We start from the raw sequence: 19,856 nt of genomic DNA on the forward strand, positions 1-19,856 counted from the left end.
TGAAAGACACACCCAGTCAATAAAAAAGCACCTAATTTCTAATCCTAAACTATCAAGTAGACCACAGAGAAATCTTTTTTTTAAATGTATTTTTATTATGAATTGAATAACCATCAACAAACACAAACATTCCAATGTGCAAAGAAGAGGATTCTTTTCGGTAACCACAAACTTTGGATGTGGTTTGGCTTTTAGGTGCATATTAAACTTGACAGCAAAGTAGCAACAAAGTTGTCATTTCTGTCCTCTTGCGAATCTTTCATTTGCTCATGTGCTGTTTTACTGACACCTATTTACACATTTCTCTGTTTGTTTGCAACTCTACTGTTTCTCACTCACTCATTTCCACCCCCTTCTAAGTAGAAGTAGCATCAAGCTGGAGAAACCAACATCTCTGGCCTGGGCAGCCAGACCACCCAACCTGTGCTTGCAGCCCAATGGGCATGAGACAACAGACCAACGTCAGGGGCCTCTGCGGACCCTGCGGTGATGAAACACTCTCCCAGGGCCACTCCTACAACCTGACCATCATCAGACCAGCCTCACACTCTTCTAGGTTTCTTTAAGGAATAATGGAAAATCCCTTTTAATACCTTATTCTAGAACACACACAAATGGGTCCTGCCCTATAATCATATGATTCTGCCTGGTATTACACTAGCTCATTGCTAATGTCTTACCATGGACATTGTATCTTCTATGTACCTGGTTACTGGCATGTCGTCTCCCCAATTAGAATGTGAGTTCCTTGAGGACAGTGCCTAGCGCAATTAATCATGTAATAAATACCTGTTGACTGATTGGCAATATACATGTATACATATGTAATGCATGCATGTGCATACATAGAGCATGTGTGTGTATGAATATATTGATGTATGTACATGTGTAAGTTGGTATGTGTGTTTTTAGGCACATATATATTGTGGAAGGCCTTAGACACTTACTAGCTGTGTGACCCTGGGCAAGTCCCTTTAACTCTGTTTGCCTCAGTTTCTTCATCTGTAAAATGAGTTGGAGAAGAATATGGCAAGCTACTTCCAGTATTTTTGCCAAGAAAATCCCAAATGGGATCACAGAGTCAGACATGACTGAAAAACTCAACAACAACAAATGTTGAGGGCATGTGTGGGTGTATATATGTACACATGTACATATGGGTGTATGTGTGCATGACCTCATTTGATCCAAAGTGGAATGAGGGCTCCCTCTGAAGCAGCAGCTGGACAACCACCAGCAGGGATGGTGGAGGAGTTTACACAGCCTCTGAAGTCCTTTCCAACTAAATAGAAATCTCCAGATGTCAGCAATATTTTTGGCAAATTTAAGTCAATAAATCAGAATATTAGATACTTAAGTGAATAATGGGGTCATCAAAATGTTTAACATTTTTATCTTAAACGTATATTTGATAACAAGTAACATTAATGCTTTTATAAAACGACAACCATTTTCATAAAAAAGGATTTTTATAATCTATATCATCATCTCCTATTTTTGCATATAGAAAAAATAATTTTTTCACTTTTTAAAAATAAATTGATTTATTATTCATTTCTTGGCCAATAGTTTTTAAATCTTATTTAATATTTTATTTTTCCCAATTACATGTAAAAATTTTAACATTCTTTTTTTTTCAAATTTTTGGTTCTAAATTCTCTCCTTCCCTTCCATTCCCCCCTTCATTGAGAAGGTAAGCAATTTGACATAGATTATACATGCAAAAATTCCATGTAAGCCATTCTTTGAAAGAAAACACAGACAAGAAAAATAAAGTAAATAAAAGTATCTTTGATCTACATTCAGGCTCTCCCAGTTCTTTCTCTGGAGATGGACAGAATCTTTCATCAGAAGTCCTACAGGATTGTCCTGGATCATTGTATTGCTGAGAATAGTTAAGTTATTCATAGTAGACCATCATACAATATTGCTGTTACTGTGTACAGTGTTCTCCTGGTTCTGCTCATTTCACTCAGCATCAGTCCACATAAGTCTTTCCAGGTTTTTCTGAAGTCTGCTTGTTCATCATTTCTTATAACACAATACTATTCCATTACATTCATATACAACAGCTTGTTCAGCCATTCCCCAATTGATGGGCATCACGGCCACCACAAAAAGAGCTACTAGAAATATTTTTGTAACCATAGGTCCTTTTCCTTTTTGTGTTTTTTCTCTTTTTGAGATACAGACCTAGTAGTAGTATTGCTTGGTCAAAGGATACATGGTCATAGCTTCAAATTGCTCTCCAGGATGGCTGAATCAGTATACAACTTCACCAACAGTACATTCGTGTTTTAATTTTCCCTCCTCCCCTCCTACATTTGTCATTTTCCTTTTCTGTCATATGAGTCAATCTGACAGGTGTAAGGTAGCAGCTCAGAGTTGTTTTAATTTGCATTTCTCTCATTAATAGTGATTTAGAGCATTTTTTCATATGACTATAGACAGCTTTCATTACTTTGTCTGAAGATTGCCTGTTCGTATCCTTTGATCAATTGAGGAATGTCTCTTATTTCTATAAATTTGATTCCATTTTCTATATATTTGAGAAATTAAGTCCTTATCAGAGAAACTCACTGTAAATTTTTTTTCACAGTAATGGTTACCAACTATGTATTTCCCTCCATCGTATTAATTCCCCATTTATCCTACTCTCTCTCTCTCCTTTTACCCTGTCCATTCTCAAAAGTGCTTTGCTTTTAACTTTTACCTCCCTCAAACTGCCCTCCCTTCTATAAGATCCCCCCCACCCCTTCTCTTATCCCCTTCCCTTCCTACTTCCCTGTAGGATAAGACAGATTTCTACACCTGAATGTGTATGTTATTCCCTCTTTGAGCCAATTCCCGTGAGAATAAGGTCCATGTGCTTCCCCCATTTTCTCCTCCACTGTAAAATTTCTTTCAGGCCTCTTTTATGTCAGATAATTTATCCCATTCTACCTCTCCCTTTCCCCTTCTCCCAGTACATTCTTCTTTCTCATGCCTTAGTTTTATTTTTTTAATATACCATCACATTCAATTCACACCTTTGCTTTCTATGAATACTGCTCTAACTGCCCTAATAATGAGAAAGATTTTAAGAGTTATAAGTATCCCATGTAGGAACATTAACAACTTAACTTTATTGAATCCCTTATGATTTCTCTCTACTGTTCACCTTGTTATGTATCTTGTGCATCTTGTTATTTGAAAGTCAAATTTTCCATTCAGCTCTGCTGTTTTCATCAGCAATGCTTGAAAGTCCTCTCTTTCAGTGAATATCCATTTTTTCCCTTGAAGAATCATACTCAGTTTTGCCAGGGAGGTGATTCTTGGCTGTAATCCTAGCTCTTCTGCCCTCTGGAATATCATATTCTAAGCCCTCCATCCTTTAATATAGAAACTGCTAAATCTTGTGTTATCCTGACTGTGGCTCCACGATATTTGAACTGTTTCTTTTTGGCTGCTTGTAGTATTTTCTCCTTGGTCTTGGAGGTCTGGAATTTGGCCATAATATTCCTGGGAGTTTTCATTTAGGATCTCTTTCAGGAGGTAATTGGTGGATTCTTTCAATTCCTATTTTACTCTCTGGTTCTAGAATATCAGGACAGTTTTCCTTGACAATTTCTTGAAAGATGATGCCTACGCTCTTTTTTGATCATGATCATGGCCTAATAATTCTTAAATTATCTCTCCTAGATCTATTTTCCAGGTGAGTTGTTTTGCCAATGAGATGTTTCACATTTTCTTCGATTTTTTCATTCTTTTGATTTTGTTTGTTTCTTGATGCCTCATAGAGTCATCAGCTTACACTTGCCCAATTCTAAATTTTAAGGAATTATTTTCTTCAGTGAGCTTTTCCATTTAGCCAATTCTACTTTTTAAGGAGTTCTTCTCTTCAGTGAATTTTGTGCATCTTCTACCATTTGGCCTATTCTGTTTAAGGTCTTATTTTCTTCAGTATTTTTTTGTGCCTCCTTTACCAAGCTGGCATTTTTCATGATTTTCCTGCATCTCTCTCATTTCTCTTCCCAATTTTCCCTCTACCTCTCTTACTTGATTTTTAAAATCCTTTTTGAGCTCTTCCCTGGCCTAAGACTAATTCATATTTTTCTTTGAGGCTTTGGATGCAGGAATTTTGATTTTGTTGTCTTCTCCTGAGTGTGTGTTTTGATCTTCCTTGTCACCACAGTAACTTTCTAACTCAGAATTTTTTTGTTGTTTGCTCATTTTCCAGGCTATTTCTTGACCTTTAACTCCAGGCTAAAGTGGAGCTTGCTTCCCAAGTGGAGGGGGCACTGCCCCAAGCTTCAGGTTGTTTTTGCAGCTGTTTTCAGAAGTAATTCTGGGGACCTGCAGATTTTTTACTCTTCTAAGATGGTGTGATCTAGGAAGAGGTGTGTTTACCACTCTCCTGTACCGTGCACTGGTTTATAAGTGACCACAAGCACTCTTTTCAACTGTGGAACTTTGACCAGGGTCCTAATCCCCTGTGCCTGCAAGCTCTACTGTGCTAGTGCTCCTCCTCACACTAGGACTAAGACCCAGGTCTGTGACCCAGATCCAGGGATAGGCAATGAAACTGAGTCCTGTCCCTGGTGCCAGCAAGGGGACCCCTGTAAATCTCCTTCTGATCAGCTGTCCAATCCCCTTACCATCTGTGGGTTGAGAGGTCTGGAAACCGCCACTGCTGCCACTGATTCAATCGCCCCAAGGCCCACCTTGGTTTGCTGGGGCCTGGTCTGTGCTGGCATGACCTGCCCTGGACTGAGCTCCTCTCTCTCCCTGGTGCAACAGACCTTTCCAGCCAACTTTCCAACTTATCTTGGGCTGGAAATTTGTTTCACTTTGTCTTTTTGTGGGTTCTGCTGCTCCAGAATTTGTTTAGAGTCATTATTTAAAGGTATTTGGAGGGGCTTGGGGGAGAGCTCAAGCAAGTCCCTGCCTTTACTCCACCATCTTGGCTCCACCTCCAATAATTTTGTTTTCAAAGAGGAATCTTTCACAAATACCTAAGGGGAAAAAAATCCTCCCTTCAGAAATGAAAGCAAAGCCCTAAAGTACTCTGACTTCCATTTGTAGATGACATAAACCTTGACCTTTGTGCCAAAGTCTCTTGGTACCTACACAGCCCCAGGGATCCAGCCCTGCAGCCTTGAGCCCGGGGGTGTCAAAGGGACCCCTAGCAATCACCTGGAGCAGGACAGGGACTCTCTACAAAGAAAGGTCAGCCAAAATCTCATTAACATATAGCTTATGGAGAGTGAAGAAGGAGGCCAAGCCTATGGAATAAGTGGGATTGCCATCATCAAACATCAAGCTTTGCAATGAAATTATAATTATTTATAATCATAAACTTTTTTGTTTTAATGAGCTCTGGGAATTTCATATTTGATGAGTGCCACCTTTTTTACCAATTAAATTGAGGTGGCTAGGTGGTGCAGTAGACAGAGCCCCTGGGCCTAGAGTCGGGAAGACCTGAATTCAAATCCTACCTCAGACACTAGCTGTGTGATCCTGGGCAAGCTACTTAAATTCTCAGGCTCAGTTTCTCCAACTGTAAAAACAGGGATAATAATAGCACTTACCTTCCCAGGGTTGTTGTGAGGGTCAAATGAAATAATATTTGTAAAGCCCTTAGGATAGTGCCTGGCACACAGTAGGCACTACAAAAATGCATATTCCCTTCTCCTTAAATTAAAACTGAAGGAACCTGAGGCTGTTATGGGTATTCCATTGACTAAAATAAGCATTGTCAGCCATGGAAAATCCTGCCTTCCTCCATAGGGCAGATCAAAGTTCAGCTACCTTCTAGGAGAAGCGACACCAAAAAATTCTCCCAGCCTTTCTTGACATGCTCTAAGTGGGTGTGGTATTGGGGCAAAAATACATCCACTCTGGGCCTTTGATTTTTTAATATTTTCAGTTCCTTGTTTTCCTTTAAAAGTTTAATAAAAGAATGTAACCAGGACCAAAGCAACATAATCCTACTTGAATCCGTGTTATCGACTTAAAAATGACCTGTGTTTTACCTAAAGTTCTAACAGAACCAGAGCAAAGTCTTTATAACATAAAGAACCCAACATATAGAAGCGGGTGTGGTGAAGGAATCAGGGAATGAACGGGGCTTCATTTGTTTTCCTTGGCCTCTGATGCTATACTTCTCTTATTATTCCTACTTGTTCCAACATCACTTTTCATTTAAAAAGTTCATATTTTCTCCAATTTTTTTTAAAAAATGCATTGACCTGATGCTGAAAAGTAATGTTTTTCATATGCCTAATGAAAAGCACCAGGCTTTTGCTATTTGAGAAAAAAGTTTCATCATAAAGTGACATCCTTGGGAATCAAATAGTAAAAAAATTTTGTGGTATTGAAAACTCAGGAAGTGAAACTATCGCTAGCAATCGACTTCCCCGTAATTAGTGAGTTACACTCCTTCCAGAGGACTGCAGTTACCGCGTAAATGGCACTTGCGAGTTACAAATACCTGCAATTCTGGTAAACTGTGCTGACCCCATCGTGTTTCAAAGTGTTTGTTTTCCCCTTCAAAGACTTCAGAAAAGTTTAGAACATGAAGAAGTAACGTGTGAGAATGTTAATGTTCTATCTACAGCCCCCAGTCCCGTCCCTCACCACCGGCATTTTCTGCTTACTTTAGATCACAAATAAAAACACAATGCTGGACAATTTTTGAATCATGTTAGCAGTAAGTTAGTCCTTCCACAAGGAGGACACTGGTTTTCCATCGGCCTCACACGGACCCCACGTGGGCCGACGGCGATGTTGCTTTTGTAGGGCTTATTCTGAAGTGTCAGGAAGGAAAAGCAGTAAGACTCTTCTCCCTGCACCACATCATGATGGGGGGCCCAGCCCACCAAGCAGCCCTTTGCCTACCTGAGGATGTGTTGACATCTCTGATGATTTTCTGTAGCTCTTTCATTTCGACATCGAGCTCTTCGTAGTTTATTTCTCTGGAGTCCACTTTGGGGGCTTGGAACAGAGACGGGTCTGTGCCCAAGTAGGAGCACTGCAGATGGCCATTATCACTCAGAGAGACAATCACGCCCTTCAGGCCTCTGCAGGAAGGAAGACAAACATCGGCTCAATCAAAATTCAGGAGGAGCTTCCCTAGACTTGAATGAATGCCTTAAAGAAGAAAAAGCAACCACAGAATCTGATCATTCGAAAAAGGGAATACGCTGAGGAGTTATTTCCACCTAAAGATGACAACTTTGGGGCCTCAATTTAAATTGTTTTAAGACATTTATATTTATAGCAACTTTGACGGGGAAACCAATGATACTTCAATGGATCTGTGGTCTGTCTCATACTCACTCCAGTGGGTCAGATCACAGCCCATTCACACCAACTTCTCCCAGCGATCACTATCCGTGACTTGCCACAAATTCAAACTAATACATCTACCCAACAAACCTGGACGAAGCTTTTGGTGTTTGAATATTTCATAAGTAATAGTACTGTCTTGGCTGTCCTTTGTACTAGAGACCTTCCCTGGAGTCATTTGATATTTCTTGATACCACAACTAGGTAGCTAGCATTCATATAAAACCTCAAGGTGTACTTCTAGGGCTTTATCCCAAAAGAGATCATACAAGGGAGAAAAGAACCCATATGTACAAAAATATTTATAGCAGCCCTTTTTGTGGTGGCAAAGAATTGGAAATCAAGGTGATGCCCATCAACTGGGGAATGGCTGAACAAGTTGTGGTATATGAATGTAATGGAATACTATTGTGCTGTAAGAAATGAGGAGCAGACGGACTTCATAAGAACCTGGTGAGTATTACATGATCTGATGATGAGTGAAGGGAGCAGAACCAGGAGAACATTGCACACAACCACAGACACATCGCTGCTGTGAGGACTAACTCTGATAGACTCGGCTCTTCTCAACAACGCAAGGTTCTAAGACAGCTCCAAGAGACTCAAGATGGAAAAGGCTATGCACATCCAGAGAAAGAATTACGAAGTCTGAATGCAGACTGAAGCAAACTATTTGCTCTCTCTTTTTTTTAATTTGATTTTATTTTTGGTTTTGTTACATCTTTCTCATGGTTCATTTCATTGGTTAAAATTCTTCTTCACAATTTGATTACTGGGAAAAGAACTTTAATGTGAAGGTATATGTAGAACCTATATCGGATTCCATGCCATCGGTGGAAGGGGGGGTGGGAATTTGGAACTCAAAACCTGAGTGTTGTAAACTTAAAAAAATTAATTAATTTTTTTAAAAAAGACTTCAAGGTTTGCCAAGCACTTTCCAGCTCCTTCGACCCTCAGCAGCCCTGGGAGGTGGGGACTATTATCAGCTCCATTTTAGAGATGAGGAAGCTTGAGGCAGAAAACCGTGAAGCAGCTTGCCCAGGGTTCCATAGGCAATAAGCATCTGAGGCAGGATTTGAACTCAGTCTGGAGCTCTATCCACTGAGCCACCTAGCTGCCTTCCCTCTTGCTCCGTGGCTGAGCCATCTCCTTTCTGCATCGCATACATTTTTAGTGGTATCTCTGGTACCTCTTCTTGTACGTAACCATGCCCACCATTGCTCAGGGGTTGTGGTGATCTATAGCCATAGATATGACTGGACAACCATAAGTGTTGAGAGATGGATACTCTGGGGGGTTGTTGGGCATTCTAGACAGCTTTCCAAAGTCATTCTAGCTTCTGGTGTTGGTCCTAACTGATTCTGGGCCAAGGCATACATAGGTATGTGTGCTAGTGGTACAGCTGGCAGAACACTGGGCCTGGAGTCAGGAAGAACTGAGTTCAAATCTGGCCTTTGACCCTTTTTATATGTGTGACCTTGGACGAGTCATTTAACCGCACTTGGCATGCTTCCTCAACTGTAAAATGGGGATCATAATAGCTTCCAGCTCCCAGGGTCATTGTGAGGACCAAATAAGATAATATTATAGAGTGCTTAGCGCAGTGTCTGGCACATAGTAGATGCCACAGTAATGTTCATTATCACCGTCATCAATCATCTCCATAAGCTGCCCTTCCAACAACATCTGAGCCAAACAACACGACCTCATCCCCAAACAGGAGGACAGAGGGGCAGATGGAGGAGCTCACCACCAACATCTGCCCAGGGCATCTCCGAGCAGAGAGGCAGACGGCCCTGGCAAAGGGCACAAGGTGGTGCACAAGGAGAAACACCATTCTGCGTCTTTATTTTCCATAAGTGCCTATGACAAAAGAATGGGTCACTTGATAATCCCAACGTTGGGAATGTGTCACTGGCCTCTTCCTTGATGCTTCTCCAGATTAAGGGAAGAACTTTTGCCCTCCTGGCAGAGTCTTCTGATCCTGGAGGCAATTCTGTACCACCTTGAGGCCCTGACATGCCTGTTTTGAATGACATCTAAAAATGGAAAGAGATAGGGGCAGTACCTGTAATTCACTGGCACAGGGAACCCCCAATGAAGAAACCTCCTCTGCCAGCATAGGCCTCCACTTTCTCTACAACTTACATATTAACTTACCATGTTATATATTATTATATATTAACTTATACAATTTTAAAGAGCTGCCCTGAGCACTGAGGTTAATTGATTTGCCCAGGGTCAAACAATCTAGACGTGTCAGGGACAGGACTTGAACCCAGGTTTTCTCACTTCTGAAGCCATTTCTATCTGAAATGCCATGCTGTCTCCCACTGATTTCATCATATGCCCAAAGGTACCACGTGACCCATGGTTATCTCCCTTCCTGGTGCTCAGGATGGACATAAACAGAACAATGACACCTCCAAGCCAAGCATGGCTGGTTGCTTCTATTATAATGTCCAATACGGTGGCAAGGGCACCTGTTCTGGCATCAAAGGATGTCAACAAATGCCATTTCCAGCACAACCTGCACGACCTGGAGCAACTTCCCTGGGCCATAGACTCCTCCTCTACAAAATGGGGGGGAGGGGGGGATGGCCTTTGAGATCCCCTCCAGCTACATCTCTATGATCCTTTGATTTAAAAGGATGAAGTAGAGAAATTTGACAAAGAATTGGCTATGACCCTCAAATCCAATCAATATGTACTTTGTCTGTGCGCTGCTCAGAAGCCTCATGCCTTCCCGTCATGAATTCCTTCTTCAAAGACGAAGTCAGAAAGTACGAATATGGTAAGAACTAACCAGGGGTGGGGAACCTGCGACCTCGAGGCCCTCTAGGTCCTCAAGTGTGACCCTTTGACTTTGTGAAGTTCAGATTCCATCAAAGGGCTGCACTTGAGGACCTAAAGGGCCACATGTGGCCTCAAGGCCACAGGTTCCCCACCCCTGAACTAAACAGTACTTCAACAGATCAGTGATGTCATCACTAGGGCTATTTCCACCAACTGCACACGTGTGCAACTCACCCATCCAAGTCTCCCCATCCAGGGCCACTTTTGTAGATCTTCCTCCCAAGGACCCACCCAACTGGAAGATCCCTTTACATTAATAGGGCACCAAGGCAGCACAGGAGAAGGAATTACAGAATCTCAGAACTAGAAGGGACCTCGGTGTTCATCTAGTCCAACCCATACATTAAAAGTCAGTCCTTTTCCAGCAAACCCAGGGTACCCCCTTTTCTAGGCATACAGCTCTTTGATGATATCTTTAACATCTGTATGTATATGATCATTCCTAACATGCAGCAGCCTAGTTAAACCCACCATGAGTCTACCACCCTCTGGACGACCTCTAATTTTTATTCCTCAGACCTTGTGGTTTTCTGTGATCTATAGCCATATAACATCACAAGAAGAACCCTGGCGTTAACAAGAAGGATTTTGTTTTAGAGAGACAGTTGAGGTCATTGAAATAATTATTTCACCAATGCTCTCTCTTTTCTATTCCATTCTGGGTCCATTATCTACATGCAATGTTTGTTCAAGATATATACTGATGGACCAGCATGTATGATAGTACAGCTTAGGTATTAATGCACCAGCTCTATGATTTGTCCATCCAGCCGCATTTGGTTCTATTGTACATTCAGAGCTATTGGGGATCACATGGTCATCTGGCTTTGCAGAGCTCATAAAAAGCATTTAGAAAAAGTACACCATGGAAATACTTACAACTTATGTGCCAACAGCTGCTGCAAAGGGGGAAGAAGTAAAGGAACTCTATAAGGGCCTTCCAAATTCAATTAACATATGTTTTAATATTCAGTGGCTTCTGCGCAAAAGTAAGCATTAGGGAAAAGAAATAAAAGTATGTTGGGAAATGCGGTTCAGGAGTAATAAATGACAGCAGCCAAAGGCTTGATAATACAAGAATATACAAAAGTAAGTTATATGAAAAGAGAGTTAGAAGATATTGTACATCAAGAAGCCAAGTAATATCACATGTACAAAAAGAAGTAACTAAGTGTATTTGAACAGGAAGCAACAGGAAAACGTGAGTCATTTTCAAATCAGTTGACTATTTAGAGTCAGAAAACAAAGTGTTAGAGCAAAGATAAAAATCAATATCAAACAAGGACAAAAATGAGATGTGGCATACAGACAGCTGAGGCAACTCAAAACTGACCTACTTAAACAAACTATTGGTAATGAAAATGGGAAGTGAATAAAAGAACAGACCCAGACACAGAACATCATCATTTTCTAGCTAAATTCAAACAATGTAAATCAAGCATCACAGAAAAGCCAAAGGATGATAGAAAACAGTGAACAGAGAATTTTAGCCAGAAAAGTTGAACTCCCTGCCAAAGAGCAATATGGCAGCCAAGGGCAACACAGGTTTAAAGTACAAGCCCATCCGTAAAGTCATACAGAGGATGATGGAAGATTATAAACAACATCACCTCACAAATGAGTGACAAGCAGCAGTGGGAAAAAAATACTTTAGAGAATTCTGGCAAAGGATCCGACTAACCTAGATCATCCCTGGGGCATTTAGAGATAGAACCGGAGAAAGGTCAATGAACTGATGGAAAATGGAAGAAAAAGCTGAAACATTTCTGTACCTAATGCTTTTCTCCATGAACCTCATGAGGGGTGAAGTAGAAATGGCTCTAAAAAAACGTCAAGAACAAATCTTGGAGGAGCAGCCAGACTACGTCAAGTCCAGAAGGAGAAAGTCTGTGCTAAGGAACAAACAATTTGGAGGATGCTGAAGGGCTGACTCTCAAGATATTTCAAAAAGTGAAGGATGGATACCAAATACAGGGAAAACATCAAGGATATTTATTATTACCCCCAAAAGTGATTTGAAAATATCTTAACTACTGACCCTCATAAGAGGCACTGTGTCCTAGAAGATGGTGAGGCTGCCTCAGAGTGAGGAAGTCCTGGGTTCCAGTCTTGCCTCTAATACATTCTAGCCAGGTCAAATTACTTTATCTCTCAGTGTGCAAGGTAACACTCTAAGACAGCAAGTTTGAAAGATTTGCCAGTGTGTAATAGTAGATGGAGCTTACTTACTCACCAGGGACTACCTAGACCAGACAAAAACAAAAACCCCCATCCTCACGACTACTTTCCTATCTCCACAAAACCTTTATTGGAAACCACACTGAATGCAGCCCTGATGAAAGGATGAGAAGGTCGGAAGGCTTCACAAGTAACATTCTGCAGCAGACTACATCTTTATGGTCACAACTGATCGAAAGGTGCAGGGAATACAAGGTCTCTCTGTGCCGACTGAGAGTTAAGTAGAAAAAAGTGTCAATTCAGTTGAGCCAAATCCTACCTTCAAGCAGGGTGCCTGTGTCATGGACCCTACAGGCCCCTCTTCAAACTAATGTTTTTAAATAATTTAAGGAAATGCTAAGCTGCAGTTAGAAGTTAGTAAAAATAAAGAGGCAATTTTTTCTCATTCAAGTTCGGGGACCCACCTCGAATCTATCCACGGACCTCTTGGGAACTCAGGGGCACCATTTTAAGAACCCTAACCGTAAAGACTATCCTCTAAGAAAGCACCTCCCAACCATGTCAAGATCATATAAGATTTCTTTAGCGTTTACAATGGATGTAATTTTACTATCAATTGTTAAATAACAAAAAATGTGCTCACCAAAGGTCATTCATTGTCCAAATACAAGGAATCCTTCCCTGCCAATGGGGGATGGGGAGTTCTTCAGAATTTCCTATTGCATATGACATTATAATATATGCATCCAACCCCAGAGCATGTAAGAACTCCCTAAATGAGGCCTATTTTTAGTCTGGAGGTATGAATTCATAGCTGTAAACAACTCCCAGTGAAGGAATTCCTTCTACTGGCACAGGACAGCACCTCTCTGACAGCGCAGAGTCTTACCTGGAGTGCTGGGATGTTAAGCAACTTGTTCAGGGTTGAGAGAGGGGAGAGCACTCTCTACTCACCATGGCATATGACCTCTCCTCTCTCTCCACTGTGGGGAAGGACAGGGGAAGGGAGGGAGAGACAGAGAGGAAGGGAGAGGGCAGAGAAAGAGAGGGAAGGGAGAGAAAGAGAGAGGGAGGGCAGGAGGGAGAGAAGAGAAAAAGGAAGGAAAGAAGGAAAAAAGAGACAGAAAAGAGAGAGAGAAAAAAAGAGGGAAGGAGAGACAGAGAGAAACAGGGAGGGAGAGAAGAAGAGAGACAGGGAGAAAGTTTCCCACCTCCATCCTATCCCCAGGAAAGACTGATGAGATAACAGGTATGCATAAAGCAGTTGAATAAGCCCCAGAAGTGGTCCATCAGCAACTACAATGCACTCTGGATAGCCTCTGGGAAACCATGCCAGGCTTCTCCCTAAATCAAGGGAGGACTTCTTCACATCGGTTTGTTTTTTCATAAAGGTGAATAGTTGCGAGTCATGGAATGCTCCACTCTCTAAAGAACTGGAGCTGTAGATGATGCAAAAGCCAAAGGACAGACCATGGATGTGAGGAGCCTGCAACACGTGGCCCACCTAATAAAACAAGTATTTCAAACAAAGGGGGCAGAAGGGATGTCATCAGAAAAATGGTCAGCACCTTGATCTCACCATCACCCCAAGCATTCCCCATCCTTAGAGCACAATCCTGAAATTCTGAAATCAAACAAAACTGTCTCGTCTCATCACGTCTCCTCTCCTCCCCTTCTCCCTCTACCTCAGAACGCCTTACCCTATGCTTCATCACCCTGGGGTCTCCATTCTTTATATCCCTCCTTTTCCAGTCTGTCTCCCTGCTTTCACCTCTTCCCTCCTTTCCTAAGATTGATCCTGTGATTAACAGGCTTGGCACAGGACTGCCCACACCTCCCAAAGCCCTTGACTCCTTATGTTTTCCCTTGAAGGAACCTGCGTCTTGAGTTACCTCCCATGGGTCTTTTTTCTGAATTAATGCGATGATGAATGGCACTGGGACAGGTCCTTTAAAAGGGTTGTCTCTGGATCCCTGACACATTTATCACATCTCATCTTAACTCTCAGTTGGCATTATAAAAGAAAAATGTGAAGATAGGAAGACTTCTTCAAAGAGTGAAGAAAGCAGAGCCAGAGATATATTCAAATATGTATAGAAACACTTTTATACTATACTTCTATAAGTCTATTATAATCTATAATATATGTACTTATATAATATATAATCCATGTAATTTATAATGCATATCATCTATCTATCCAAAGACAATGTGAATAAAGATATTGATAAAAGCCAACAAAACTCAAGTCAAATCCCAAGGCAATGTTGGTACCAAATTATTAAAGGACTTTTCCTTTTTGCCAACCAGTAAATCCCAGAAGTTGAGAGTGACCTATAGCATCAGTCACAATTCCTCTGGCCAAAAACTTGGCTCAACTTTTTTTAGGGGATGTACCTTGTGAAGTGTCAGCAGCCATGTCAAAACAAAATGTACCAATGAAACATTTCTTAAAACTTCTCAAACTGTTTCTGTCACAGTGAAAAGGGCACCAGTCTCACAACTGGAAGGCTGGAGTTGAAGTTCTGGCTTTGATACTGACTCTTCATAAAATCTTAGCCTAGTAAGGACTGTATTGGGAATCAAGATGGACTCTTAGCACTTATTCAATCAAGCGCCCTTGAAGAGTTTGGCCTTTGTTTCCTCGATTCCCTTGATGACCTCCTTGTCCTCAAGGGAAAGCCTAGTTTACACGGGTTTGAGTGACGTGTCTGTGACATCAGAGGCTTTTAGACCACGTGGGTTTAAGTCACATTTTTGCGACGATTTTAGGTCACGCGGGTGAGTCGCATATAAACCCAGAGGTTGGTTTTCTCTTTCGGAGCTCTGAGCCACAACAGGAGCGGTGCGTGAGTCTAGGCCTGCCATTGTTATTAGCTCCCGGCCTTTGATGTTGATGCTTCTCTGGTAACCGTATGTTGTGATTTTGTCAGACAGAAATCTGTCTGTTGATTCCTGTTTATTTGCTCCGTTTGTATTTGTTCTGAAGCTCAGGGGGCTGGCTTTTCCCCTGAGCTGAGTGAATGATATTTGTATGTTGCATTAAAGTAAGACTGTTAACCCCTTAACATTGCTTTCCTTAGTAAAGCAGATCAAAAGAACCTGGGCTTGCAGCATTCTTGTTGTAGGGCTTGTGTCAGTTTTTCACCCCCACAGCAGCTGCTGCCAAATTGTTGAAACAAGGACATGAAGGGAAATCTATCCAAAGTCCAACAGTGTCCCCAACATGTGCTTATCGAGCCATTCTTGAATGACTTCCAGTACAAGAGAATTCACTACCTCCTGCTCCCCCTCCTCCTCCTTCATCATCATCAAAGCTAGCACCCACACCATGCTAACCACTTGACAAATATTATCTCATTCGGCCACAAGACAACCTATCTTCAATACCTGAGAGTATTAGGAATTCCTTCTTGTATTGGGCTGAAATCTGCCTCCTGCCTACATCCACTAGCCTCCAACAAATCTGATTTCTCATCTACAAAATCCCTTCCTTTCCAATGAGTCTAGACTAGCACCGACCCCAGAAGAGCTTCCAGACATCAAATACTGATTTTGATAACAGGAGTCGATGCCTCTGGCCCTTTGCCTCATGACATAAAGACATCCTAAGTGGTTACTCTAACCAACGCATTTCAGAGGATCAGATTCCTCCTTGAAACTGTGAGGGGATTTCTTCAAACCAGAGGACAATTCATGGGGCTTTTGACAAAGATTTCCCCTTGAGATTACCTATGGTGAACAAGGCCCTACGGTGTGGTGGATAGAGTGGGGACCTTGCAGTCAGGATTACCTGAGGTAAAGTCTTGACTCAGACAGCAGCTGTGTGACCCTGAGCGAGTCGTTAAGCTCTGCTGCCTCAGTTTCTTCATGCATAAAATGGGGATAGTCATAGCACTTACCGCACAGGGCAGCCGTGAAGATGAGACGAGATACTGTAATGCTCTTTCAACCTTGAAGCGCAACATAAATATTAGCTATTATTACTAAGTGATTATCTACACGAATGTTCTCTAAACGTTGTGAGATTCTTCGTTTCCTCGCCCCCCCCCTTCCCACCTCTCCACCACTCTAGCTTCAGGCCAAGGAGCACTTTCAATTTCTCTTGGTTTGATGGGTTGCCGCAGCCCAAGGTCTCACCACTTAGGGGCCAGCCCACTGGCAATGAGATTTTCCTTCCACCCTTGGGGGGCCCTCCCAGCAGGGCAGAAGGCGCCCCGTGTTTGCTCTGCAGACCCAGCACCAGCCTTTGGGAAGGTTGTGCAAACACGATGGGCTACTGCTCACTCCCTAGCACTTCGATTGGTCAATAAACATTTATTAAGTGCCTACTGTGTGCCTGGAACAGTGCTAAGTACAGGGGGTACAAAAAGGGGCAGAAGACAGCCCCGCTCTCACCGAGCTTGTTCTACTGGGGGAGATAACAATGGACGAGCTGGCTCTATACAGGACAAATGGGAGCTAAGGGCACAGAGAAGGCCCAGAAGTAGGAAGGAGCAGGAAAGGCTTCCTGCACAAGGTGCCATCTTAGCTGGGACTCAAAAGAAGCCAGGGAGTCCGGGACGTGGAGATGAGGAAGAGTGCTCCAGAACGGCATCTACATAACCCAGGGCACCAGTTTCACTCTCTGGAAGACACAGCCCCTGTCCCAGTGAAGCATGTAGACTTGCTTGTCAGAACATGAAGCAAGGCGTGTTACACACACACACACACACACACACACACATACCCCCCTAGATGGCTCAGTAGATAGAGCTCTGGGATGGAAGTCAGGAAAACCTGAGCTCAAATCCAGCCTCAGACACTTACTGGCTGTGTGACCCTGGGCAAGTCACTTAACCCCAATTGCTTACAAAACAAAACAAAAAAGACTACACACACATATACGTGTATATATACATACATGCATACACCCACACATAGATTCCTACACATATATACACATAGACACACAAAGACCCACATCCCCTCATAGCCTTGGGCCTCTGTGAAGCAGCCAGGTGGCTGAAGCATGGAGAGGCTCTAGCAGTGCTTCTTCCCTTCCCCCATCACTCTCTTCTCCACGTGGGTAGGAAGGTAAGTAATAGGAATCTCTCTAGCTTCTTCAGGATTGTGCTGGCTGTATTTTTAGTTAATGTCTATCATCTCTAAGGGAGGCCGTACTGTTCGGTGGAGAGGCAGGTAACGACAAAGCCCAGAACACCAGCAGCTCACATTCCACTTCTGACCCACACGTGGTGTGGGAGCCCAGCTCACGTAACCTCTGAGAGCATGGGCCACACAGTCAGATGATAAATTGCAGAGAAACTGCTTCGAGATACCTGTAAAGGGCGTTTCCTCAGCCAGAAGTTCCTAAATGGCCAGCCCAGGTCCTGTGCTCTCGCCTATCTCTCTGTGGCCTCCAGTGTTCTATCCAATGTCAAAGAGCTGTTATCTCAGAATGCAATGTCTGTGCTTGTCCGACATTTGCCTTGAAGTCTAATTTTTAAGAATGCTGTCAGTAAGGGAAAATGTCCTCTGAGTTCATCTGTTTCCCAATACCTCATTAGGATCACACCCAGAAACAGCGCCGCTACCCAGGACTAATCAATAAGCTGGTGAACGCGCAGCTCTCGGACAGACCGTGATGGTTCTGAAGGAGCTCTCAAAGTCAAGAAAGTAAGCCATAGAATAGCTGTAGCTACAGGCCCTTGTGTTTCCCACTCCCTGAAACCCAACATGACCCACAGAAAATGGGAAAAACAAAAGAATCTGGTGCCAATGCTGATCTGACCTTAAACGGTGCACTCTTCACAGGGACAGGTGGAAGAAAGGGACTGGCTTCTTGAATGTCTTAGTTCAAGGTAGAATATCATACACAAATACACACACACACACACACACACACACTCCTGTTTTTTCTGTTTTTAACAATAGGTTGTTAGTCTCTTCTCCATCTCCTTGCCATACGACCGAGTGAGGGTGCACTCAACTCAATTTAACTCAACAAGCATTTATTAAGCACTTACTGTACACCCAAAATGGCAAGTGTGAAATGGTCACTCACTTCTAAGAAGAGAAAGGGAATGGGACGAGCTTGCCAAAAACCACATCACTGGGTGGGTCTGTCTGGTTCTTCCCCTCCTGGGACCTTGTCTCCTCTTGGGGACATCTCTCCTCCAACATGCCAGGAGCCCAATGCTCCTATGCTATCTACTGGCTGAATACCACTACCACCCCCCAGACCTGTCCTACCCCCTTCAATGATCCAGATTTCCAGACTTCTTCCTGCCCTTTTCATCCCACCCAAACTGCCCTCCCCTCAGTGGTGATGGTGTTCAGTCATTTCAATCACATCCAACTTCCTGACCCCATTTGGGGTTTTCCTGGCAGAGATACCGGAATGTTTGCCATCTCCTTCCCCAGCTCATTTTACAGATGACGAAACTGAGGCCAACAGGGTTGAGTTGCCCAGGGTCACACAGCTAGTAAGTGTCTGAGGCCACATTTGAACTCAGGTCTTCCTAACTCCAGAGCTCTGTCCACTGCGCTACCCAGCTTCCCCTTAGTCCTAGGTATTTAAATGTATAATTATGTGGTGCTGGAAATGCGGCTGTGTTTGTAACTAGTAGTTCTGGGTCCACTCCCCTCTTGAGAGCTACATCTTCCAGCCGTCTCTGGGTATTCAAACACCCAACCATACAAGAAGACTTCTTGCCGTCTTACCAGAAGGGAAAGGCCTCTCTAGCCGGAAGGAAGATAATCGAGTGTGACAAGTACAAAAAGGAAGGTCCTGGGATGTCACAGTGGAAAGACCCCAGAGGGCCTGGATGCAAAATCCTCCTCTGACTCTTACCACCTATATGACTATGGGTAAGTCTTTTCACCTCTGGGGCCTCAGTGTCCCCACCAGTAAGATGAGGATGTTTGGACAACCCATCCCTTCCAGCTCTAAAGCTGAAACCCTCCCAGTCAAACAAACAGGAAGTCATGGTAGGGGTCACATTCCTAAACAACTAAATGATTTCTTCACATTTCAATTAAATTTAAAGATCCCCTTTCTTTAGAGAAGCCTCCTATAGCAAAGAACTAACTCGTTCCTAATTCTGATTTTTCCCTATACCAACTCACACTATTATTTTACTATAATTGGCCTCAGATCACAATTTGGTTCCAGGCCTCCCCCTCTGGGAAGCTTAATCTGCATTTGCAGAGCTTGGTGCCTCTGGTACAGGCCTTAGCCTGAGGGTCCAAAGAAGGATGCCCCCGGCTTCTGTACAGAATCCCACCATCTATATGCTGCTAAGAGTCATCACTTCATCGACCCTCTGGTTCTCCCTTGGCACACTGAGGAACTGATGTGTGTCAGAAGTGACAATGGCCTTGGGCTAGAACATGCTCTGAATACCATTCTCCCCAGCCTTGACACCCTGGGAGTCTGTGCTCCTACCTAAAGGCACAGAGACACTCTTCCCAGGTAGACAGATAAAAAAAAATAGATGAAAGACAGAGAG

The 19,856-nt window shown here is 42.9% G+C and overlaps 1 protein-coding gene across 2 annotated transcripts in view; it reads right to left on the reverse strand.

Annotated features, from left to right (window-relative positions):
* BBS9 (Bardet-Biedl syndrome 9) overlaps positions 1-19,856 on the reverse strand; it is a 357,944-nt gene that overhangs the window by 217,865 nt on the left and 120,223 nt on the right. For both annotated transcript variants that reach the window (XM_036738870.1, XM_036738869.1), the window contains exon 10: positions 6,880-7,061. In XM_036738870.1, the coding sequence (XP_036594765.1) occupies positions 6,880-7,061 (182 nt within the window). The remainder of the gene's footprint in view (positions 1-6,879; positions 7,062-19,856) is intronic.

Source organism: Trichosurus vulpecula, chromosome 9, assembly GCF_011100635.1.
Source record: "Trichosurus vulpecula isolate mTriVul1 chromosome 9, mTriVul1.pri, whole genome shotgun sequence".
Taxonomy (NCBI): Eukaryota; Metazoa; Chordata; class Mammalia; order Diprotodontia; family Phalangeridae; genus Trichosurus; species Trichosurus vulpecula.